The 22,402-nt window shown below is 40.6% G+C and overlaps 7 protein-coding genes across 8 annotated transcripts; 2 read left to right on the top strand and 5 right to left on the bottom strand.

Annotated features, from left to right (window-relative positions):
• Nucleotides 1-393: 393 nt before the first annotated feature.
• Nucleotides 394-2,317, bottom strand: LOC101315315 (disease resistance protein RGA2-like). 2 transcript variants are annotated; one of them, XM_004293232.1, is made up of 3 exons: nucleotides 1,105-2,317; nucleotides 941-1,008; nucleotides 394-500 (listed from the first exon to the last, which is right to left on the bottom strand). In XM_004293232.1, the coding sequence occupies exons 1-2, from the start codon at nucleotides 1,999-2,001 to the stop codon at nucleotides 1,006-1,008; spliced, it is 900 nt and encodes a 299-aa protein (XP_004293280.1). In that variant the 5' UTR covers nucleotides 2,002-2,317; the 3' UTR covers nucleotides 394-500; nucleotides 941-1,005. The 2 variants fall into 2 exon arrangements, with proteins under 2 accessions (XP_004293280.1, XP_004293281.1); XM_004293233.1 differs by lacking the exon at nucleotides 394-500 and having other exon boundaries at nucleotides 880-1,008.
• Nucleotides 2,159-4,161, bottom strand: LOC101295317 (putative disease resistance protein RGA3-like). The gene is made up of 3 exons (XM_004295215.1): nucleotides 4,057-4,161; nucleotides 2,324-3,977; nucleotides 2,159-2,225 (listed from the first exon to the last, which is right to left on the bottom strand). The coding sequence occupies exons 2-3, from the start codon at nucleotides 3,952-3,954 to the stop codon at nucleotides 2,159-2,161; spliced, it is 1,698 nt and encodes a 565-aa protein (XP_004295263.1). The 5' UTR covers nucleotides 3,955-3,977; nucleotides 4,057-4,161.
• Nucleotides 4,162-5,326: 1,165 nt separating this feature from the next.
• LOC101315025 (UPF0051 protein ABCI8, chloroplastic-like) lies at nucleotides 5,327-8,251 on the bottom strand. The gene is made up of 2 exons (XM_004293231.1): nucleotides 6,785-8,251; nucleotides 5,327-5,786 (listed from the first exon to the last, which is right to left on the bottom strand). Exons 1-2 carry the CDS (start codon nucleotides 8,204-8,206, stop codon nucleotides 5,568-5,570), a joined length of 1,641 nt encoding a protein of 546 aa, XP_004293279.1. The 5' UTR covers nucleotides 8,207-8,251; the 3' UTR covers nucleotides 5,327-5,567.
• A 1,051-nt stretch (nucleotides 8,252-9,302) lies between these two features.
• Nucleotides 9,303-12,609, bottom strand: LOC101295028. The gene is made up of 2 exons (XM_004295214.1): nucleotides 12,577-12,609; nucleotides 9,303-10,870 (listed from the first exon to the last, which is right to left on the bottom strand). Exon 2 carries the CDS (start codon nucleotides 10,836-10,838, stop codon nucleotides 9,303-9,305), a length of 1,536 nt encoding a protein of 511 aa, XP_004295262.1. The 5' UTR covers nucleotides 10,839-10,870; nucleotides 12,577-12,609.
• A 1,470-nt stretch (nucleotides 12,610-14,079) lies between these two features.
• Nucleotides 14,080-17,497, bottom strand: LOC101294741 (polyadenylate-binding protein RBP45B-like). The gene is made up of 6 exons (XM_004295213.1): nucleotides 17,246-17,497; nucleotides 16,297-16,765; nucleotides 15,062-15,117; nucleotides 14,859-14,989; nucleotides 14,622-14,721; nucleotides 14,080-14,532 (listed from the first exon to the last, which is right to left on the bottom strand). Exons 1-6 carry the CDS (start codon nucleotides 17,495-17,497, stop codon nucleotides 14,344-14,346), a joined length of 1,197 nt encoding a protein of 398 aa, XP_004295261.1. The 3' UTR covers nucleotides 14,080-14,343.
• A 1,009-nt stretch (nucleotides 17,498-18,506) lies between these two features.
• LOC101314440 (zinc finger MYND domain-containing protein 15-like) lies at nucleotides 18,507-21,004 on the top strand. Its single transcript, XM_004293229.1, has one exon. The coding sequence runs from the start codon at nucleotides 18,881-18,883 to the stop codon at nucleotides 20,774-20,776; it is 1,896 nt and encodes a 631-aa protein (XP_004293277.1). The 5' UTR covers nucleotides 18,507-18,880; the 3' UTR covers nucleotides 20,777-21,004.
• On the top strand, nucleotides 20,981-22,172 carry LOC101314728 (15.4 kDa class V heat shock protein-like). Its single transcript, XM_004293230.1, has 2 exons — nucleotides 20,981-21,713; nucleotides 21,809-22,172. Exons 1-2 carry the CDS (start codon nucleotides 21,572-21,574, stop codon nucleotides 22,090-22,092), a joined length of 426 nt encoding a protein of 141 aa, XP_004293278.1. The 5' UTR covers nucleotides 20,981-21,571; the 3' UTR covers nucleotides 22,093-22,172.
• The last annotated feature ends 230 nt before the right edge of the window (nucleotides 22,173-22,402 follow it).

Below are 22,402 nucleotides of genomic sequence, written 5' to 3'. Positions count from 1 at the left end.
TTCAATGCAAAATCAGGAGCAAAGTTCTGTCGCAAAATGTTTTGTGCACGTTATAATATGCTTCCCATTTCCCAACTCAACAAGTTACTGTGGCCAATTTGGCAACAGCCACATTTACATCAAATGTTTAGTACAAGGTCTCTTGCAAACTATTTGTTTACACTCATGGACAAAAAGATTGAACTTCCAACATAACTGCTGCAAGAGACCTTCTATGGCTAGGTGTTGGCAGCAGCTTTATCTCCAATAAGCATGGAATCACACTGAGAGGAATTTCGAACATTATCTGCCTGCGAAAAAACCTGCACAAGGCCCTGATAACAGTTCCTTGAATTCCCAGCTGATAATCCTGATATACCCTTTGAAATCATTCTACTCCGTGTATTATTTCCCTCGTGTATCATCTTTGTACCGGTATGTCTTCTGATAGTTATCAGTCAAAAGCCACCAAGTATATATTTCATTCTGCAGTTGCTCTCCAATATATTCCACTGCTTTTCCTGCAATATAATTTGTGCATATAGCTTGATGAGATTATAATCCATAGCATTAGCAGTTACAAGAAAGTTGAATTCCACTTTTGGCTATAAAACTTTAACTGGTTCTGTACAATCAAGTCACCAAGTTTTACATATGTACGAGAGGATAATCATGTTGAGGCATCCTGCAGCCACTGCAACTGTAACGTCCATCCTTCCCAGAGAGGAGTGCAGCAAGTTTACAGCAAGTTAATCCAACATTTATCATTTCTTTGCATATGATGTTCACAGCAAGTTTCTTAAATCCTCAAATGGAGGGATGGAGTTAAATGAATCAGGCCAGTTTAAACAGGAATTAATGCATCACATTAGCAAAAGTTGCTCATGTTCTATTAAAGACAATGATGAATGCTATCATACATCGAAAATATTAATAATATCAAAGAAACTAGGGAACTTACCTTTCAATAGAAGGATATGTGGTGGCAGAAGATCATAGTAACTGGATATGGCCATTACTTGCATATTACTTAGACAAAACAAGCATGTATATATAAGATGATGATCATCACAACTGAAATGGAAATATGAATGAATAATGCGTTAGTATCAAGAACCAAATTACCAGATATCTATCGGGGTACTCAATTTTGATGTTTGGGATGTGAGAAATCTTGGGCCACTCGCTTCCTTTGCCTTCTTCACAACATCTGGCAAGCTTCCAACTTCCTATAATTTCAAGACTCTGAAGGTTTGATCTTCGCAAGTAGTCTGGCAGCATGTGGAGGATTCTGCAGTCCATAATTCTTAAGCTAGAAAGGCATGGCATTATTGTAATGTCAGAATCTTCTTCCTTCCACCCCTCCATTCCGTTCCACTCTTCCAAATTATTCAATCGCCAAAACAGGAGCTCTTTTAATTTTGGGAACAAAATTGCACGTCTTGATGATTCTATTAATGTTTGAGCTTCTTCTATTCCCAGGAATTCAACTCCAATCTTTCTCACTCTTGTATAGCTCACTGAGAGCTTCTCAAGGAATGGCAATTTCCCAAGAGGAGGCAAAACTTTACACTTACAAGAATCAAGACTAAGTACTTTCAAATTGTATAAAGACATCATCCAAGTAGGCCAGGTAGTGCCATCATACCATTTAATCTCTAAAGAACTTAAATCTTGATGTGGCCGTAAGAGTAACAAAATTTCTTCATTGCCTTTTCTTCTGCTGTAGTCCTCATTCCAAGAATCAACTCCCAAATAGAAAAGTTTTTTATTCCACAAACGTGCATTCTCAGCCTCTTTGACATCCTTCCAATCCCCCAAGACTTTTATGGTGAGAATACCCTGAAGCTGGTCCAAGCTTCCCAAATCCCCCAGCTTGAATGCTTCATCATCTTCACTGCCATAAACAGGGCAGATGTCTAGTGTTTGCAAGCTTGTTAATCTGCCAATCCCTTTTGGCAGGTAGTTCAGCTGATCACATAACTGAATGTAAAGATGTCTAAGGTTAATCAGCTTTCCCATGCTCTTAGGAAGTTCTTTAAGAGCACTGCAGCGAAGAAGGCGCAAGGTTTGCAAATTGAATAAATTACCTAAGGTGGTGGGTAATTTCTTCAAAGATCGATTGAAAGACAAGTCAAGATACCTCAAGTGTATCAAATCACCAATGTTGTCTGGAAGCTTATGGAGGCCATTGTGACTCAAATTTAATGTTCTTAGACATCTCAGCTGTGAAATCAACGTCGAGTCTATGGCAGAAATTTTGCAATTGAAAGTTGTGAGAGTACGCAGATTCTTGCAATTCTGAAATGAAATAGAAGCTGGGAATGGACCCTCAGGTGCAGACATTAAGGTGAAATGGCGCAACTTATTACTCACTAGTAGCTCTGTTATGTTGTTTACACCAGATAACTCCATAATGAAACATTCTTTCTTGGTGAGCCACTGCACAAAGTCGTGAACAATATCATGCATTTTGCAACACAAAGTAAGCTTGTCAACTTCAACATCCACAAGATCTTGGAAGAAAGAGCGCATTACCAAGTTATCAAAAAAGATCTGACCTACAACTTCTTTCTCATGATTCCCTTTTGAATGAAGATAGTCTTGTGACATCCACAGCTCGATCAAGATATTCTTATCAAATACATAATCTTTTGGAAAAGTAGCACAATATAGCAGACAACGTCTCAAAGCAGGGGCCAAATCATGATAACTGAGAAATAGTGGTTGAAAAACTTGTTGCTCAAACTCTTCTAGGTCCCAAATCTTACTGTCCAAAACATCTTGCCACTCTTTCACCATCTTTTTATAGCGCATGAGACTTGCTAAAGTCTTTGCAGCAAGTGGCAAACCCTTACATTTTTTCACAATTCCCTCACCAATAGCTCTGAAGACAGTAGACTCATCCTCTTTCTTACCAAGAAATGCAATGTGATTGAACAATGACAAACAGTTTTGCATACTCAACTGCTTCAAGGGCATCATATGAGTTGTTGCTCCCATCATAATAGCGACCTCCTTTTTTCTTGTGGTCACAATTATTCTGCTACCTTCACCACAATTCTGCATTAAAGGTAGCTCCAATTGTTCCCACTTTGTATGATCTTGGGTCCATCCATCATCCAGGACAAGGAGAAACTTTTTCCCCTCAATGGATTTAGACATACATTGCAAAACAGCTTCTAACTCATTTGAGTTTGAAATACCATTACCATCAGCGATGGCTTTGGCAATCTTAATCTCATCAAAAGGATCCGAGACACAGACCCATATTCTCTTCTCGAAATGCGCTTTAACATTTTCATCATTATAGACTAGCTGGGCAAGAGTTGTCTTACCAACTCCTCCCATGCCTATGATGGGGATGACAAGGAGTGCCCTCTCTTCTTGACTACTCTCACTCAACAATCTGCTTATCAAACCATCTTTCTCATTTTCACGACCAAAAACTTTGGATATATCAACAAAAGATGAACTTTTCTGTCTCTCAGGTTGTTCCGCGATTCTTTCAATGGATTGTAGGTTATATGCTTGCCTTTGATTAGCAATGACAGTTAGCTTATCATTCAGATCCTTAATTTTGAGAGCAATATCACGACGAAGAATTACCCTACTGACTTGACCAAAACAAAAGCAATGAGAGGGAATAGAGAACCACACCTTCTTCTTGGTAACAAGAGCAGTTTCTTCTTGATTCTCAAGCTTTTGTCTTAGAATTTCAGTGTTCCACTCATCCAGCACGTCATCCATCTTACAGGACACTTCCTCCAGCTTATCCAACCAATTCCTCACGCTTGCATGCTTCACTTGCTTCTGCTCTGCATCCTCAAGCACAGCTTGAATTGCTTCAAGATTTCCAGTGAATTCTTCAACTTCTTTCTGAACATCCAAAACCAGTCTCACCTCTTTTTCTGTGTATTCATAAGTTACTGAAGCCAACTTGTCAAGAAGCATCAGGACGAGTGCCTCAACCATTGTAGATTTGTAGGTATTAGAATCTGGATTACAATGAAAAACGATTAACAAACTGCATGGACCACCCAAAACCAATAAACCAAATAAGAAGCTGAAGCTTACCCGGAGCTCAAACTCTCAAAGGGATGCTCCAACTTTGATCAAATGAACTCAATTTCTCCAAGATCGATTCCCCCTTCTCTGATTTTCTTCTTCTTTCCCTACTTCCTCTGCTCTATATTTCTCTCCAGCAACAAGTCAAGTCAAGTCGGCATCCAGCGACAAAATGTCATACACTCATACTCAATTAAACAAGATTGATTACATATGCAATGACGTTTTCTCAAGTTTCAGCCACTGTTCAGTTCAAGGCGGTATTGCTCTGACTTAAAAAAAAAACTGCTCTGCTGTATTACGAAAATAATCAGCTGTGAATTAAAACAGTTTTGTGTTTGGTAAATATTAGTTTTAAAAATGCTGTCAAAATAAAATTTATTAATTTATAGTGTTTTTAGTGACAACTGTTTTTAAAAATAATTTTCAGGTTGTTTTTACAAGCTGCTGTCAGTAACCTGTAATTTTCAAAAAAAGTTGTTTTCTTTCATTTACCAAACACTATAAAATCTAAAAATTCCGATATAAACTGATTATTTTAAAAGTGAAGCTGTACCAAACTAGGCCTTAGGTAGATATGTTGTTCCTAGGGGTGTTCTGCTGTTTGAAACTTAGAAAAATGACACTTTTTAGAATTAAATTCAGTTTACCCTCGTGAGGTTTGGGAGTAACTTCATGTTAATCTTTATACTTTCAATTTCATCAGTTTACCCCTTAAACTTTTGAATTTTCCTCAAGCGTGACCAAATGTCCTATATTCTGTCCAAATAGAACGTTAACTGCTGATAATTTTAACATTAACTGTGAGGCCAGTATCTAGAATTTGGGCAAATCGGACCTTAATTGCTGATAATTAAAGGTCAATTCAAACGGAATATGAGAATTTGGGCACGGCATACAGAAATTGAAGAGTTCAAGGGGTAAACAGATAAAAATAAAAGTGTAAGGACTAACATGAAATCACCCCCAAACCACAAGGGGGTAAACTGAATTTAATTCCACTTTTTAAGTATCGTTTCGTTTCTGAGTTTGATTTACGTTACTTTAACACCATATCTGAGTTCACTTCTGTTTCTTTTTGTGCCGGAGTTGGTGTTATCAGAACACCAACATGAATTTTTATTCTGCCGAAGCTGCTTGAATTTCACAGAATGAATGCAATTCTAACACCAAAACTGTACTCTTGTCCAATGAACCTGACGTGCTCTGCTTTTCTATACCAATCTAAAAGTAAATATAACACAGAACAGTACAATGGGCAACTTTGACACATTCTTGAGCTTAAAACGTAATTCATAACAAGCACGTTAATGCCAAACTACAAGCAAATTTCTGTCACAATGTGTTGTGCACATATCTATCTCCACAAGTTGGCAACTGATGATACACATTTACATCAAATATATATGTACATACTTATGCATATTCTAGCCATCTTATAACATTTCAAAAAACAAGGTCTCTTGCAAACTATTCAGTTACAGCCATGGACAAAAAGATTGAACTCATCTTACAAGTATCTACCCCACTGTTCCTTCAAGCTTCAAGCCAATCAGTTGGTTCACCTCAGACCCAAATTCGTCAGGAAGCTCATTGAATACTGCCTGGCAAAAACCAGATATCATGGCAGCCATGGCTTTCTCATAGTCTATTCCCCTTTGCTGAAAGTAAAATAGCTGGTCCTCACCGATTTTGGAGGTACTGGCTTCGTGTTCAATGCGAGCTGTGGGATTCTTGACCTATTAACAAGTACGCAATGAATTCACTGAAGACAAAGACTAATAGTATATTCCATGACAGTTTTACATAACAGGAGCACTAACTGGAAGAAAAACAACATAATGGAAGAACATAACGATTAAACTGACATTTACTACCAAAACAGCAAATTGCAAAGTGATTATTATGGTTGTAAACCTCTAAACCATTATCAGCTGATATTAAAATACTAGTAGCATGTTATAGTTAATCCATTACTGATTTGCTATAAACTTTCACCTTTAACCACACTTCTATGCAACAATATGCTTGTAACTATGTACAGTAACGGTTGGCCTCTATGACCGTGAACACTCTAGTCTCTAGATGATCAAGGGAAGACTAAGATAAAGACCAAATCACTTCGAATTGCTAGAACCTGTATAAACCTTATTGAAAAACGCTAACTATTTTGTTAACCATGTGGATTGCATCTGAAACAAGCAACCTACATATAAAACATCAGGCCTTCCATCTTTAAGAACAAATCAACAAAATTATCCAAGCCAAATACATTTGGCAAGGGTATGGACATGCTAAACCCAATTATGATGATTTTTAGGAGCTCTTCCAAGTGACAGAACTCAAAATTCTCAACTTGATTCTTTTTTATGACTTTCACGGTTTTCCAACTTTCAAAATCGTAAAACAAAATCGGGTTGAGACTTCTGAGGTCTGTCGAGTCTAATTTTGCTTAAAAACCAATGGGAAGATTTTAGCGAGAAATTGAGGACATGAGATTTTGGCCAAAAAATCGTGTGCTATAACACACAATTTCAGGTGAAAATCATGATTTTGGACAGCAAAATTTTTTGTTGGAAGAAATGCTTCAATATCATGGGAGAGTAGCATAGAGTAATGCAATAATATCATCCAATGAAGAATCATCACACAATAGGCAAAGTTGTATACCACTACCACTACAGAACATCACCATCATAACACCATAACCAAAAGAGACAAGTTCAAAGACAATTACCTCAATGTATGGATAGGTGTTGGCAGCAGCTTTATCTCCGATAAGCATGGAATCACACTGTGAGGAGTTTCGAGCATTCTCTGCTTGTGAAAAAACCTGCACAAGCCCCCGATAACAGTTCCTTGAATTCCCAGCTGATATCCCCTTTGAAATGATTCTACTCCTTGTATTCTTCCCCTTATGTATCATCTTTGTACCAGTGTCTGCCTGCTGATAGTTATTAGTCAAAGCCACCGAGTAAAACTCCCCCACAGAATCATCACCCTCCAGAACAACACTCGGATACTTCCAAGTAATCGCAGACCCGGTCTCCACCTGAGTCCAAGATATCTTCGACCTCGCCCCTGCGCACCTCCCTCTTTTAGTAACGAAATTATAAATCCCTCCCTTCCCTTCCTCATCCCCAGCATACCAATTCTGCACCGTGGAGTACTTAATCTCCGCCCCTTCAGCACAATACAGCTCCACCACCGCGGCATGAAGCTGGTTCCGGTCATAAGAAGGAGCCGTACACCCCTCCAAATACTCCACAAAGCTCCTATCCTCCGCCACAATCAAAGTCCTCTCGAACTGCCCTGTCTCCAGCGCATTAATCCTGAAATAAGTCGAAATCTGCATAGGACATTTAGTATCCTTGGGTACATAACAAAACGAACCATCGCTGAAAACAGCAGCATTCAAAGCAGCATAGTAATTATCCCCGGCCGGCACCACCTTCCCCAAATACTCCCTAACCAAATCCGGATACTCCCTAATCGCCTCCGAAATAGAACAAAAAATCACCCCAGCCTCCTCTAGAGTCTTCCTATGCGTGGTCGCAATCGAAACACTATCCAGCACAGCGTCCACAGCCACATTCGCCAGCCTGTTCTGCTCGTTTAACGGCACCCCCAGCCTCTCGAAGTACTTCAGCAGCTCCGGGTCGGCCTCATCCAAGCTCCCTAACGTCTTCTTCTGCGTCGGCGCGGAGTAATAACACATGTCCTGGAAATCCACCTTCGGATAGCGGTTATCGGACCAATTCGGCTCCTTCATGGCGATAAACTTCTCGTACGCTTGCAGGCGGAACTCGAGCATCCAGGCGGGCTCCTGTTTGATTTGGGAAATCAGGCGTACTGTTTCTTTAGAGAGCCCCTTAGGGATCGAGGTGGAGTCGATTTCTATATTGAAGCCGAATTTAGTGTCGTAGTCGCGGTTGCGAAGGAATTCCTCAATAGTAAATTTCTCTGCGGACTCGGGGGAAGGGGTGGGTTCGACGTCGGCGCGGACTTTGAGGATTTGCGAGGAGGAGAAGGAGGGTTTGTGGGTTGGGAGGTTGAGGAAGTTGTGGGGGTGGAGGAAGAAGGGTTTGGGGAACTTGGGGGAGTCGGGAGTGGGTTGGGGAGAGAACAGGGAGATGCTGTTGGCTAAGAGAGAAGACATGGCTGGTGCTCTCTGTGCTGTGTGGTGATGGGAATCGGAGACGAGTGTGATTTTGTAATGGAAATTGAAGATGGAAAATGGAATACGTAGACTTTTGTGGCCATACAATTGGTATAGCTGGCTCGTGTCTGACACGGACCGACCTTTTGTTTTGGGCTTTTGGGCTCGTGGGTCTTGTGGTGTGCCCGCGTTGTGTTCTTGGCCCAATGTTAAAACATTTTCCAAATTTTTCAGAATGATGTCAAACATTTTCAGTTGTTTGAATGGTTATTATCACTCCGGTTTGTTTTGGGGAGCTATGTTGCCGACGATTAAGAAGTTTGTTGTATTTCACTTTGGATATTACGACAGGCAGCCGCAACTTACATTTACTATATTATTATGCCGTCTGACGACGCCTTACTGTTTTTTAGAACAGTGTCGGGCTTGGGCCTGCATCTCGCCGTTTTCTAATTCTTTTTCTCGCTCTCTCTCGATCTCTCTCGAAACTCCACCGAATCATCTCTATCAAGAGATTCAGCCACTTCCATCACTTTCCAGATCTCAAGCTCTCCTTCCCTCTCTTTCGTCGCTTCCTTCATCGGTTTTGCCCTTTCTCTTACTCCGCACACCTTTGGAAGAATTAGGCCTGGGTGTTAGACCTGATATTTCTCGAGCGATCTCTCTTCTTCTTCTTCTTCTGTTCTCTGATGAACAGTACCCGCACCCGTCCACAATTTTTTAAAACTAGTAGTTCCTAAATAGGTATGGCAATGGCATATAGCCATATACTACTTTGGTGCTACCCACCAGTCCCTTCTCTGTATGAGAACTTGAGAAGCAATATGAAACTTGTAGATACCTAGGCTGATTCTATGAGTAACATTAATTAACAGAGCTACTTATTGAAAAGAAAATAGATGTAAAGAACATGAGAGTTCATATGAAGCGGGGCAAAAAAACAACAAACTTCATAATTGTCTGCAAGATAACACTCCAAAAGAAACTGGAGTCATAACCATCAGACAACAAAAAAAAACATGAACATCATCCGAGAAGCATAAATTGTAACCCAACTGAAAAAACCCGGCCTAACCAGCTTAGTGCTATGGTAGTGCTAAGATTGTGCAGGTGGAATGGCATCTGCAATGTCACATTCCATACTGTCAATAGCACCAGAAGGAGGTTCACCCATGGCTGAAGGAATGGATCCTACAGATGCAACAGTCTCTCCCCCTAACACCTGACTCGGCTTCGGTGTAGCCTCTTCTTCCATCAGATTCTCAACTGGTTTACTGGCAGCAATTGCAGGTTCTGCAACTAGGGGAGTTTGGTTGATTTCAAGATCTAGGCTCTTTACCACATCCTGAACCAATGTACTCTTTTCAGAACCCACATCCTCAGGTTGAATTTGAGGATCCTTACATACAGTCTCAGCTCCCAGTATGACAGAGCCTGGTGCCGATTCAGCAAATACAGGAGTTTGATTTATTTCAACGTTCACACTCTTTACCTCATCGTCAACCAATTGACTCTTTTCAGTATCCACAGTCTGAGGTTGAATATGAGGAGCCTTGCATACAGTTTCAACACTTGGTACGGTAGCCATTGCAGGAGCAGCTTCAGCAAATAAAGGAGTATGGTTGAGTTCAAAATCCAGGCTCTTTACATCATCCTGAACCAATGCACTGGTTTCAGAACCCACAACCTGAGGTTGAATTGGAGGATCCTTACTTACTGTTTCTATGCTTGGTACAACACCAATTGGTTCAGATGATTCCTCCAATAATTTTTCTGTTTTTGATTCTTTATTGTCCTCTACACCAGTTGGCTCTGTTATTGTTGTGGCCGGTTCAAATTCCACCAACACTTTTTCCTGTTCAACAACTTCATCATTCTCGGACTTTGTCGTTACATGGGTGGATTGGTCATCAAGTACAGACGCCAAAGGTTGCTGTGGTATGGCTTTACCTCCCAAGGTAGGGGCATCATTCTTTGGCAAATTATCAACCGGAGGAGTCACAAAAGAGGATGACTCTGGGATGCCAGAGAAAGATTGACTTCTAAAAGACTTCTGGATGCATTGGCTTCTAAGAGTCTCCGGGATGCCAGAGAAAGATTGACTTCTAAGAGACTCCGTGATGCCACACTGAGGAATACAGGGTGGAATTTGGTCTGGAACTGCAGGTATTTGCTTTTTCACCTCAACAGGTTGCTTGTTACTTTGCTCTGATGGCTGGGCAGAACCATAAAGATGAGATTGCATGGTCACAGCTGGTATTGGAACTTCTTTTCTTCTGCACATCTTAACATTTGGAGCAACATCATTTGCTGCAGTAACTGGAGTGAACTTTCCCGGTAGAAATACAACACCCCTCAGCTGAGTGTCGGTGTCTTCTACCTTAACATTAAGAAGATAGCCGGCATCAAATGAACCTTCAATAACACCAGAAACCACCCGACCCACCATTTCACCTTCAGCATCATCGTTAGTACCCGCACTCTGCTTGTTTTTCTTCAGACTATCAGGTCCTGGTATTGCAGGCATGCTCTCTCCATGAACTAAATTCTCATCCTTACGTGGACGTCCACGTTTCCGCTTCATAGGGAGATCTGGTGAAGATAACGAGCTTGCACCTTGATTTGGATTCATACTCCTGATACCCTGGTGCTCAAAATTTTCCACTGCAAGGAAGAAAATGATTTTAATCATGTTGTAGTCTTGGTTACTGCATGAATAAATAGTGACTGAAAAGAAACGTTATACGACTACAATGAAGCTAATTGGTCAATGCACTGCTTTAAAGAGCTGCACTCTATGATATCTGAGTCTGAATAGTCTGGTATTTCCACATAAATGCCTAATCATGGACAGTTGCAATAAGATTTCTAAAAGTACATATGCCCATCAGGCATTGTTTTATCTTGTTGAAAAAGAGACCACACGTTGGCAAGTAAAACGGAGCTCCCACAGTGTATCTAATTTTAACTACTTTCACCCTTAGTTATGAACATAGCAGTGAACATAAAATGATGAATCAGTTCCTCTCTTACTAAGATACGCTTGTTGAAAAAGAGACCACAGGTTGACAAGTAAAACAGAGCTCCCACAGTGTATCTACTTTAACTATTTTCACCCTTATAATTGGGAACATAGCAGTGAACATAACTTGATGAATCAGTTCCCCTCTTCTTAGGGCAGGCATGCACATTGGAGTGGTCTAAATCAAACAAGAAATACATTACGAGGATTTAGGTATAAACAAAACCAAAAGTTCAAACACAGACCAACTTGCATAAGGACACCTCTAGATCTGTATGGATCAACAGAACTTCACTGATTTCTGTACAAATGCATGTTTATATATGATAATGGCAAAATAATAAAAAAAAAACTAAATAGATAATCAGAAGAAAGACCTCAATACTGCTCAGTCCTTCTCACCCATGAAGGATTGAGCAGTAGACTCAGACCCCTTGACACTTATGTCACTATTTGCATTAACGGAGGATGAAATGTAGAGGAAGAGAGGGAAAAGGTTCCTACTTATAAGGTAGCCTAATAACAACTGGAATATATCCAGATTTAAAAGAGCTAGAATTATCACTTGTAATCAACAAGAAAGATAGCCATGAATATGCGCCAGGATCTTAGAAGGGAAAAGAAAAGTAAGCAGGTCTGTAAACTAGTACAAACTAAGAATATGCCCAATCTATACAAACATTAGAAGCAGAAACTTCCCTATAGGGTACAATCGAAAATTTAACTGCTCCCAAATCCCACCCAAATATTAGGAATTTATGAGTCAAGTTATTTCCCAGCTCCCACTCCTGGAATTTCATTAGATTCAAACCTTCCTGGGAGAAGCTATCTCAACAACTGACCATTATAGGTCCATCAACTAATGTTCCAAAATTATAAAGAGCTTTTGCATTCCTCCCAAACATTAAAACACCGATAACTCATACCAGAGCCACTTTCATACAACCTTATCACATTTCCCACAAAGCTACTGAGTCATGTTAAAAGCAAATTGCCTCACAAAATGAGCAAGTCCAACAATCCTAACCATATGAAACCATAATTATGGATGATACACTGATACCCCCTCTCATGCCCCCTTTGCATAATTCATATTGAGGGTAGTAACAATCTCTTAGCTCAAATAAAACAGATTACGACAGAAATAATCAACACATTGGAGGCAAATGCCAAAGAGGCAACAGAGAGGGAGCCCAGAAAGATTCAATCTTAAATTACCCTACCCACATCTTATTAATATAAATAAAACAAAAGGGTGAATCTTTTGGTTTCCTCAGATCAAACCCTACGACTACCATGATTAAACACAGTGATTAGCGAAACTGAAACTGAAACTGAAATTCCTTACAAGTGGGCGGCGATGAACTGAGGAAGCCAATTCCTTGAATTATCTTTTGAGTTTTTGTTTGGGGAATAAAAATGTGGGAGTGAGATTCTGTTTATCCGGGAAGAAGAAGAATTGAGAATCACCGAAACTCAGGGAGACGCGGGAATAAGAAAAGACTATTTATTATAAATTGTGTTTTCTTTTTTCAACCACTTGATAAACATAATTATGTCGAATTTGAACCGTTCATGTTTATAACACGCAGTTTTGAGTGTCTTAATGATAACCAAATTAGCTGAAATTTTACAGAGATGATCTACATATTAGTATCTAAAGACTAAACGGTGGAGATGTGAAAATTCGATTGAAAAGTGAGTGTAAAGTGGAAATCCGCACCGTAAGAATAAATACGGATATCCGCACCTAAGAAAATCTGTATGTATATATATATACACAGCCCTTCTTGGCTGCGGACGTCTGCACCGAAGGTTTCGGTGCGGATTTCCATTTTTGCACCACTTTCCAATCGAATTTCCTCATCTCCACCGTTTAGTATCTAGATAATATTGTGTAGATCATCTCTGCAAAATTTCAGCCAATTTGGTGATCGTTAAGGCCCTCAAACTCGAGTTTTTCTGGTATGAACACAACCGGGCAAAATTCAGTCTGTCCATTTGTTTTTCGAGTTTGAGGGCCTTAACGATTATCAAATTAGCTGAAATTTTGCAGAGATGATCTACACAATATTATCTAGATACTAGACGGTGGAGATGAGAAAATTCGATCGAAAAGTGGTGCAAAAATGGAAATCCACACCAAAACTTTGGTGCGGACGTCCGCACCTGAGAATTCATGTATATATATATATATAGCCGGATCAGAGGCGCACGTCCGCACCGGCCTTAAAGTGCGGATGTCCCTCCGTTCCCCACCGTACGACGCCGGCGAGGGCGCGCCTCCACCCCAACGGACTCCAGCAGCGTCCCCGACCATACAAGCAACATAATTAGAAAACTAAATACAAACTACATCTAAGAAATTGAAACAACAACCTCAAAAGTCAAAACTACATAAAAAAAAGTCGATATGACACCATAGAGATGACATGATCCAAGTATCTCCCAAGTCTCAAGGTCCTTCATATTGAAGCAAGATGAACCCATGGAAATTGAAAGTCTTTCTTCTTTGTACTCGCTGCCCTGTACTTGAAGACCTCATTATGACTCATTTAGAGGTTTAAAACGTAGCACCTTGGATATAGTTGGATCTGAAGAGCTCTCTGTCTATGGGGAAGTTGAAAAAGTTGAAGTTAAATAAGAGGAGGAAGGCCAAGTGAGTAGGATAATATACCAGTCTTACTGGCTGGTGTTGCCAAAGCGAATGTGAGCCTTTGGACGCTTCTCTATAATTGAGATTTCTTCATGTTAACGCTTTTGTTCTCTTGAAAACAAACAACTTATCGTTAGATTTACATGATTTCACTCAACAGTTGAGTTAGGGTTGTTATGAAGATATGGGCATCTTCCTACAAATAAAAAGCTGAAGGACTTTGATATAAATGAAACATTTGAATTCAAACATTGCTAAGCATACCACATTTTCCAACAAGCCACACTACCAAGCAGAAATATCAGAGAAGGCTTCCTTGAATTGTTAAAAACTTAGTGATACAAGATTACTTCCGATAAAGTACTTCTCAGAAAACAGAGAATAATATCCCTCTCAACCATTATCTTAATATTATTTCAAGTCTCTAGAGTTGAAGGCAGAAAAAGCTCAACACAACACTCAGCTATAACCCACTTGCTGCTGCTGCTGCTGTTGCTGCTGCTGCGGCTGCTGGTAATTCCCGTATCCAGCAGGGTAGCCTCCATAGTACATGTTAGGGTCTTGGGACACTTGGGGATATCCATATCCCTCAGGTGTTGGTGCATATCCATAATAGCCAGCATTCCATTGGTTTGGATCTGCCTGAGCCTGGAAAAAAAAATAAAATCAGATACATATCAGTTAGGGTCAGTAATGTCTGCGACTTCCATTAAGTTACTATGATAAAGCAAAAGCACCTGCTGCTTGTTCGAAGGACTGCGACCCCAAGAAAGTCGGATATTTTGTCCACCAATTGGGGAATTGTTTAATCCTTGCAAAGCCTCTTCAGCACGACTCCTAATGTATTAAAAAGAAAACAGAACAGGATAGTCAGATTGTCTGATATTCAAATCCAAACCATATGAAAGAGACAAATCACCGGCAAGATCACGAGACCAGGAAAAAAAATAGAGTTGACAAACCAATCAGCCTACCTGTCTGCAAATTGAACAAACCCACATCGCTTTCCTGCTGGTATCTTAACATGTACTAGCTCACCATACTGGCTAAAAACTGTCCTCAAATGGTCATCGGTAACATTAGCATCCAGATTCCCAACAAATATCTGCAGAAAAATCATCGAGTCACAAAATGTTGCGGAAAGAGAAGTTTCTGAAAAAAGTAATTAAGTACCCACAGTTGTGTTATTGGGATCGGTCTCATTCTTTGCACCTGGAGAACCCTGATATGAAGCTGCATGTTGAAAAAAGTAAATTTCAAATAACAAACTGATACCCTTGGATGCTACCATATTAATAAAACAAACAAGTTATATATCCTCTGAAGCGACCAGCAGTTCTCTCAAAATATCTTATGCAATAGTCAAACAAGTATGGCACACATTCGAACAAGTTGATAATGCTTCAAACTAATCCACACTGTACTGCTTAGGAGTACTTGAGGAGCAAAAGTATTTTAGAGTCTGGATATGAAACATGCATGTATGCGGCGGATATGTGGCAACAAAATATCATGAAGGACAAGGCTTCAGTTCCAGATAAAATTACTTCACAAGAAGATACAGTGTGGGCTTAATGAACAACAAGATAAAGCATACAAATTGGTTCTAGGAATCCAGTCTAACCCAGTTTAGATAACTGGGTAAAACCTAGTGCAATACCAGTACAAAGTAAAAATATCAAGACATGAAAACCAGCCTACAAATACAATTCCAGGCAAGATGCTTCAACCATGCACTCATAACATAACAACAGGGGGTATAATAAAGACAGCCTGGATCTGTGCGTAAGGAAAAAAAAAGAAAAAAAAAGTAAACTCAGTCACCTTGACAACAGGCAATTTTATTTAATCTAAGGTGGAACAAGAACAGGACACAGCGTAACTTCACAAGAAAGTTCAACCAACTAAAAAATCCATAATGTAGCATAGCATATGCCACATGAGAATAAAGGCCAATACATTAAATGTGAAACTGACCTAAGTGAGGCCACGCACTTAAGGGGTAACACTTTCAGCTGTAATCAGTGGCACGCCCTTAGATGGCATAGCCTCTTGACCCCCTGCTTTGAGACAACAGGAGTTCTATAAGTTCTCAAGTTTTTATTATCATTTACGTTGCCAGATTTTCTAGAGAAATTAAAGGAAATACATGTCTTGAAAATTACTTCTCATCTCTAGCTGAAAGGAAGAAGCCTTGGATAACTAAAAAGTAATGTTTGGGACCCTGGATATCATACAAGAAAGGAACATGCAACCATGACATGACCGAATTATAAGTGCATAATGGGGGAAAAGTTAGAAACAAAAGACGAAAGAAAGCAGGGAAGAGAAAGAAGCAACAAACAAGAAGTTGGCACTTTGCAGACAACCACGGCAATGAATTTAAAAACACCACAACTATATCATACATACCTTTTGAATATTGCTGATTGCCCCCAGCATTTTTGTTTGCAGCTGGCCCAATTCGCATAGCTCTTGAAGAGCAAACAACTCCATTCATCTCAGTCATTGCACGCAACTGTTCACTCTCATCTCCAAACTTAACAAACCCATATCCCTTGGTGCGGCCAGTAAGTCTGTCAATAACAACCTTAGCTCCCTTGCAAGATGGATAACGGGTCTTAAATATCTCTTGTAGCATATAATCTGTCACATCCACAGCCAAGTCCCCAACAAATATTGTATAATCAGGCGTATCATCAGAACGCTTCTCCCCTGCAGATGCCCAGTTCAATCTGAAAGGCTGGCCACAATTTGGCATAGGGGTACCATTGTAAGTCTGAAGCACTCTTTCTGCCGCAGCTCTATTAACAAACTCAATAAACCCGTAGCCCTCGGATTGGTTAGTTTGCTTATTGCGGATAACTTTCACATTAACAACCTGAAAAAGCACATAACACAAACACTTAACTAACTAACCATTTATAAATATAAATACCAAACACAATACTTCCATAGATCAAACCAACACAAATGACACTTGATAAACATTCTAGTCAATACACACAACGAGAAAAATCAAGAAAAAAGAACGGCAATTCAAACACAATTCGGATTACAAACTTGCTGAAGTATAATACATTACACTCTACTGCATATCTTCAAACGTTTCGACACAACTCATCACCAATTCATTGTCATCCCAACCACAGAATCGAACCCACGACACTCCGAAACATCAACAAATCAACAAACCCAGCTCATATAGCAAATACAAACACCAATTCCTAAACCTCGAACCATAAAAATTACAGCTTTAGGTTCAACATTACAAAGCAAAACCACCACAGATCTAAACAAGCACATAAAAATTGAATCTTTGACCGAAATTGACGCAAAAGAAGAAGAAGAAGAATCAAACCTCGCCGGTGCTGGCGAAGATATTGAAAAGATAGGTCTCTTCCATCCAGTACTGCAAGTCGCCGATCCAGAGAGTGCGGACCTCGTCGGCGCTGGCGGGCTGGGCCTGAGGTGGAGGTGGGGCCACGTGCGACTGAGGGGCCCACATCGCCGGAGGAGGCTGCACGGTGGGGAGCGGCGGCGGCATCATCATGTAGGGCTGGGCAGCGGCGGGGGGCGGCTGCTGCTGCTGCTGGCCGTACTGCTGGACCATTGCCGACGGAGCCACGCCGGAGCCTGGTTGCATCATGATGACGACGACGGCGAATCTAGGGTTCGAGAGAGAGAGAAAGAAAACCCTAATAAGGAGAGAGAGAAGATGAAGAATGTGGCGAGTGAGAACAGAGAGATTTTAAAGATTAGGGATTTTGGAAACAAGGCACGTAATCGGGTTTCGTGTCAAATTTGGACTGGTTTTGGGCCTTGAGCGGGCCAGGCGGACATTTGGGCTGTCTAGGGGGTTTCTTGTTGGGTTGGGCCCCGGAAGGTTGTGGGTCCCACCTTTTACAAACTCAAAGCCCTGTTTGGATGGCAGGAAACCATGGTATGGGAAAAAATTAATTTGGTTTTCCATTCCAATGGGTTGATTGGTTGTACATAGAGATAGGAAATGAAACAAAAAAAAGAGATCTAACTGGAAATTGACTCGCTCATAAAACCTGAATTCAATTATTTTATCAAGGGTGGTATTCCAATTTCATTCCTACTGTCAAAACCACAAGTACATAAATTATTCTCTAATAAATTTTAATGTTGTACGTATTTAGAAATTATAAAGGGGCATTATTGAAAAACAAAATTTTGTATTTCATTATACCGACTTACCAAACATTACAATAGGAATTAATATACTTGATTCCATCATTTAATTTTCTATATATACCAAACACCCACATGAAAATACCGAAACATATTCTTCGTGTTGAGCTGTTGACTTTCAGCGGGCTAGGCGGACATTTGGGCTGGCTAGGCGATTGCGTGTTGGGTTGGGCCCATGAAAGTAGTGGGTCCCACCTTTTAAGAACTCGTAAGGGCCCAATTTATGATTTCGCGTTGAGCCGTTGACTTTCAGCGGCATAGGAGGACATTTGGGCTGGCTAGGAGGTTAATTATTGGGTTGGGCCTAGGCAGGTTGTGGGTCCACCTTAAAAAAATCACAAAAGCCCAAATTTCTTACGGCGTGCGACTTAAGAGCTTGGTTTTGAGTTGCAGCAAAACCAGCGTTGGGGATCTCACTCTGGTCTCTGTAGTCAAGCTTCCAAAACTGGTATGGAGTACTGACCTTTATGTTCATTAAGTGCATCGTGTATTTGATCTAGTTTGGTCTTGAAGTGATATGAACTGGTGCTTCTTTTTCTACTGGGTTTGAAAAAGACTGTTGCTTTGTTGTTATGATTGAACTGTCTGTCTAGTAAAGCTTAGAGCTTTCTGTGTTTTTGAGTTGGGAAGCAATTGAGAGTGGATGAATATAATTTGTGGGGTGTAGATTCTTACATTTTGAGAAATTCATGGTGAAGTAGAGTTCTTGGATTCGGATTCTGTAGTGGGTTTCTGGTGTTTATCAAGGAATTGAGTTGGATCTTGTATTGGGGTGTAAATGGATTTGCATTTGAAGAACTTGTTTGATAGGTTCCAGGAGCAATTCGGGACCGGTCCAGGGCTTGGTCCCGGATCCGGGACATGCCTTATGAATGTGGAAGGCATTGCTCCAAATATTATTAAGTCCATGTTTAGAGCTGCAGCAGCTCTATATAGGACTGATCCGTGGAAAAGATTGTGTCCGGCGCATCTGTTTGGTGTCCGGGTTGGGAAGGATACGGATTGGTCTGGAAAGAAACAGCTTTTCCCATGTGTTCAGTTTATTGGAGGGGATGGAGGGGATATTGGATTTCACATGTTTCGGTCGCAGAATGATGCTAAGAGGATGACAGGCTCAAGGGAAACAATAGAGGTTCCAAATGTGGAGCTGTTGAGGGTCACGTTTGAACGTGACTCAGTGATGTTTCCTTCAAATCGGAAAATGATCAAGACTCTATCACTGGAAGTTTCGGGGAATGATCGCTTCCCTGTTGTTGATGTTGTTCGCTGCACTTCGTCAGGAACTCTTAAGTTCAGGAATGCAACTCTTGAAGAGCTTAAGTTTGTGTATGCATTCATGCAGGCCATAGCTCTCGTGCACCCGTTGCTGCAGGCAGACAAAGAAGGAGGTCCAAAGTGGTCAAGGTTGATGTACTATGAACCATTTATCGAGACAGTTGATGTCCAGTGGCCGCCAGAAATGTCCAATGGTTTTGATCTTGTTGCGGTTACAATCTCACACCCACCTGGCCAGGCATATGAGGAAAAGGCTAGTTCGACGGCTACCTCAAGGTCCTCAACCCCAACAAAGTATGCAGAACCATTAAAGGAGGAGACTTTTCTTGATTTAAGAGTGTATTCAAATGGCAGCATAAGGCAGTGTGCAGCATGCGAGAAAGAAATCCATAGTGATCAGACTCTTTGTTGTGGACGGTGTCGTGCTGTGATCTACTGCAGTTCTGTCTGCCAAAAGCAGCATTTGAAGGAAACACATAAGACCATGTGTGGTCTTTACAAGGCAATGATGGAAAGGGAAGAAGAGCTGGCAATGAATATCTTCATGTTTCCATCTGCTGCAGACCATCCTTGTAAATGGCTTGAATCATTGGGCATCCATCAAAAGGGCATGTGGAGGAGAAAGTGCAGTTGCTATTCTCACTGCCCTTTTGGTCTTCTTCCTGTTAAAGGTGGACTCTGGGATTCTTGGGGAGGTCTTGATGATGAAGAGTTTCCACGTGATTCATCTTTTCATCATCATATGTCAAGTCCGATCCTCCTCTCCGGTTGGTCTGAGTACTATAATCTTCGGTCACTGCCATTGTCAAGCCCGGTTGCTGACATCCTCTCCCACCCATTGACAGTATATTACATATTGACGACGCTCAACATCAGTTCAAAGAACTGGCTACTGAAAGGAAAAGAGGTGATTGTGCACTACATAGGGCCAGAGGGAGAGTTGGATTGGATGCCAGCATTTGCCGAAGTTGGTCATATGCTCAATGGATTGGGTAATATACAAATTGTAATGGTTGGTCCTGAAGTTCCAACAAATATGTCAGGGACAACTTCAGGAATAGGCAGCAGGGTGAGAGTGAATCTCATTAGGGGTGTTTATCAGGAGGAAGCCACCTACCTCCCTTCACCCCATGCTATCGTTGCACTGAACTGTGGATTGGAGGACTATTCAAGTTGGGGTGGAGCTCTTAACTTAATCAAGTCCATGGGCGTACCAGCCTTCTTCACAGACCAATGTGAAATATCTTGTAATTACGCTAAACAGGTTCTACGAAGTGCTGGACTCCATATCACACATCCTGTGACACCAAACCCTTTCCGCTCGCCAGTGAAACATCAGGGGCCTTCTAGCAATCTACCTTGTTACAGCAATGGTTTTGTGCTCGGGGTAAATACATGAGTTGGGTGCTGCCACGAAATTTGAAGACTCAAGTTCGACCTTTTTCTGATCATTGTGCTTAGTACTCCTATGACTTTCTGGTGATGGCAAATTGGCAATATCTGCTACTGAGGAATATGGGGTAAATAATGCCTATCTCCATTATGAAGCTTATCTATTTAGCATTTTTTGTTTTGTCAATTCAATTGTAAACTAAGATTCTGCTAGACTTGTGATTTATTCTTATTCTATATATTTGTTCTTCATGTCATAATGGTTTTTGATTAGTTGTTCTCTGCCTACTTGTATCAAAATTTGCTGTAGAGATAGTGATGTACTAATGTACTGGTTTTACTTGTATGAAAAGCATTCTTATGATCTCCAGGAGCAATTATTAGCTTCAACCTATATAAGGGGTCAACATTCTAAGCCAGATCTGCTTATTCAATACATGATCCCTTGATTAGGTACACCATATATAGATATAGTTGCTCTGGCAATTCATCCTTAAAAGTTCTTCACATCAGTCATCCTCAGAAACTTGAGGCCTACCATGCACCTACTAATTGTGCCAACCCATGGCAGAGATGCCATTTCAGAACCACAAAATTTAGAAACTGTGATTCAACCCCCAAGATAGAAGGGTATTGCTGTCAAAGTCTGAATTCCCAAATCAGTTTCTTAAACCCTACTTGTCCCACTCTGAGCTATAAAAGCCAAACCAACCTTCCATTAAGGTACCTCATTATCCCCCACTATTGGACTGCAGCCCTTAGCTTGTACCCTGCAAATTTACTTCCTCTTCTATTATAAGCCATGGAGCTACCAAACCAAAACTTTCAGCTTTACCAGTATGTCTTCCCCTCTCATCTTGTTTATCCATATCACTTAGCCCCAGAAAACTATGTGCACTGGACTGAAACCCCAGAAACTCACATTTTCTCAGCTGATCTCCCTGGTAAGAATTTAACATCTTTTATTTCTTGTGATCAATCTATCTTTCTTTTATGTGTTAGTTCTTATGTTACTCTTGGGATGAACCTTTGTGTATAGGTGTGAGGAAGGAGGAGATAAAGGTGGAAGTGGAGGACTCAATATACCTGATAATCAGAACACACAGACTTGATGATGGTGATGGTGATGAGTCTTCCACAGAGGCTAGGAGGACCTTCATGAGAAAGTTTCGGCTTCCAAGTCAAGTCGACATCGAGAGAATCTCAGCTGGATATGAAGATGGAATCTTGACAATCACAGTGCCAAGGTTGTTGAGGAGGAGTTTCTTCATTGAACCAGCTGACATGCCAAAAAGGCTTGAAGTTCTTGCAAGAGCTGCTTGATTTTCATAACTCAAAGATTCAAACTAGCTATTTCCTATCATGATTAATTAGATGCTAAGATTTAATTGTTGGACTCCTTTATGCACAAATGTTCCAAGCTATTTTTCTCAAAACTCCTATTATTCATTAGGGACTGCATTATCTGATATTCTGATACTTCTTCCATTTTTTTACTCTTCTTCGACAATCTTCCATTCTATAATTGAACATCTAAATTTTAAACATCTCTGAAACAACGAAGAAATTTTGAATGTCTATGAAGCAACTAAAATATCTGTCAATATTATTTTAAGTCTCGGATTTAGCTATA

The sequence above is a fragment of the Fragaria vesca genome, linkage group LG3 (genome assembly GCF_000184155.1).
Source record: "Fragaria vesca subsp. vesca linkage group LG3, FraVesHawaii_1.0, whole genome shotgun sequence".
Lineage (NCBI taxonomy): Eukaryota > Viridiplantae > Streptophyta > Magnoliopsida > Rosales > Rosaceae > Fragaria > Fragaria vesca.
This window is presented reverse-complemented; position numbering and strand designations above follow the sequence as displayed.

Coding starts and splice junctions, on each gene's coding strand:
- LOC101315315 (XM_004293232.1), bottom strand. CDS start 2,001: ATGGGAAAGCTGATTAACCTTAGACATCTTTACATTCAGTTATGTGAT.
- LOC101295317 (XM_004295215.1), bottom strand. CDS start 3,954: ATGGTTGAGGCACTCGTCCTGATGCTTCTTGACAAGTTGGCTTCAGTA. Junction 2,226..2,323: donor TTGCGCCATTTCACCTTAAT/GTCTGCACCTGA, acceptor TTTCTGCCATAG/ACTCGACGTTGATTTCACAG.
- LOC101315025 (XM_004293231.1), bottom strand. CDS start 8,206: ATGTCTTCTCTCTTAGCCAACAGCATCTCCCTGTTCTCTCCCCAACCC. Junction 5,787..6,784: donor ACACCTATCCATACATTGAG/GTAATTGTCTTT, acceptor ACTTGTTAATAG/GTCAAGAATCCCACAGCTCG.
- LOC101295028 (XM_004295214.1), bottom strand. CDS start 10,838: ATGAATCCAAATCAAGGTGCAAGCTCGTTATCTTCACCAGATCTCCCT.
- LOC101294741 (XM_004295213.1), bottom strand. CDS start 17,497: ATGGTCCAGCAGTACGGCCAGCAGCAGCAGCAGCCGCCCCCCGCCGCT. Junction 16,766..17,245: donor TCTTCGCCAGCACCGGCGAG/GTTTGATTCTTC, acceptor GTGCTTTTTCAG/GTTGTTAATGTGAAAGTTAT. Junction 14,533..14,621: donor GTCCTTCGAACAAGCAGCAG/GTGCTTTTGCTT, acceptor TTTTTTTTCCAG/GCTCAGGCAGATCCAAACCA.
- LOC101314440 (XM_004293229.1), top strand. CDS start 18,881: ATGGATTTGCATTTGAAGAACTTGTTTGATAGGTTCCAGGAGCAATTC.
- LOC101314728 (XM_004293230.1), top strand. CDS start 21,572: ATGGAGCTACCAAACCAAAACTTTCAGCTTTACCAGTATGTCTTCCCC. Junction 21,714..21,808: donor TTTCTCAGCTGATCTCCCTG/GTAAGAATTTAA, acceptor CTTTGTGTATAG/GTGTGAGGAAGGAGGAGATA.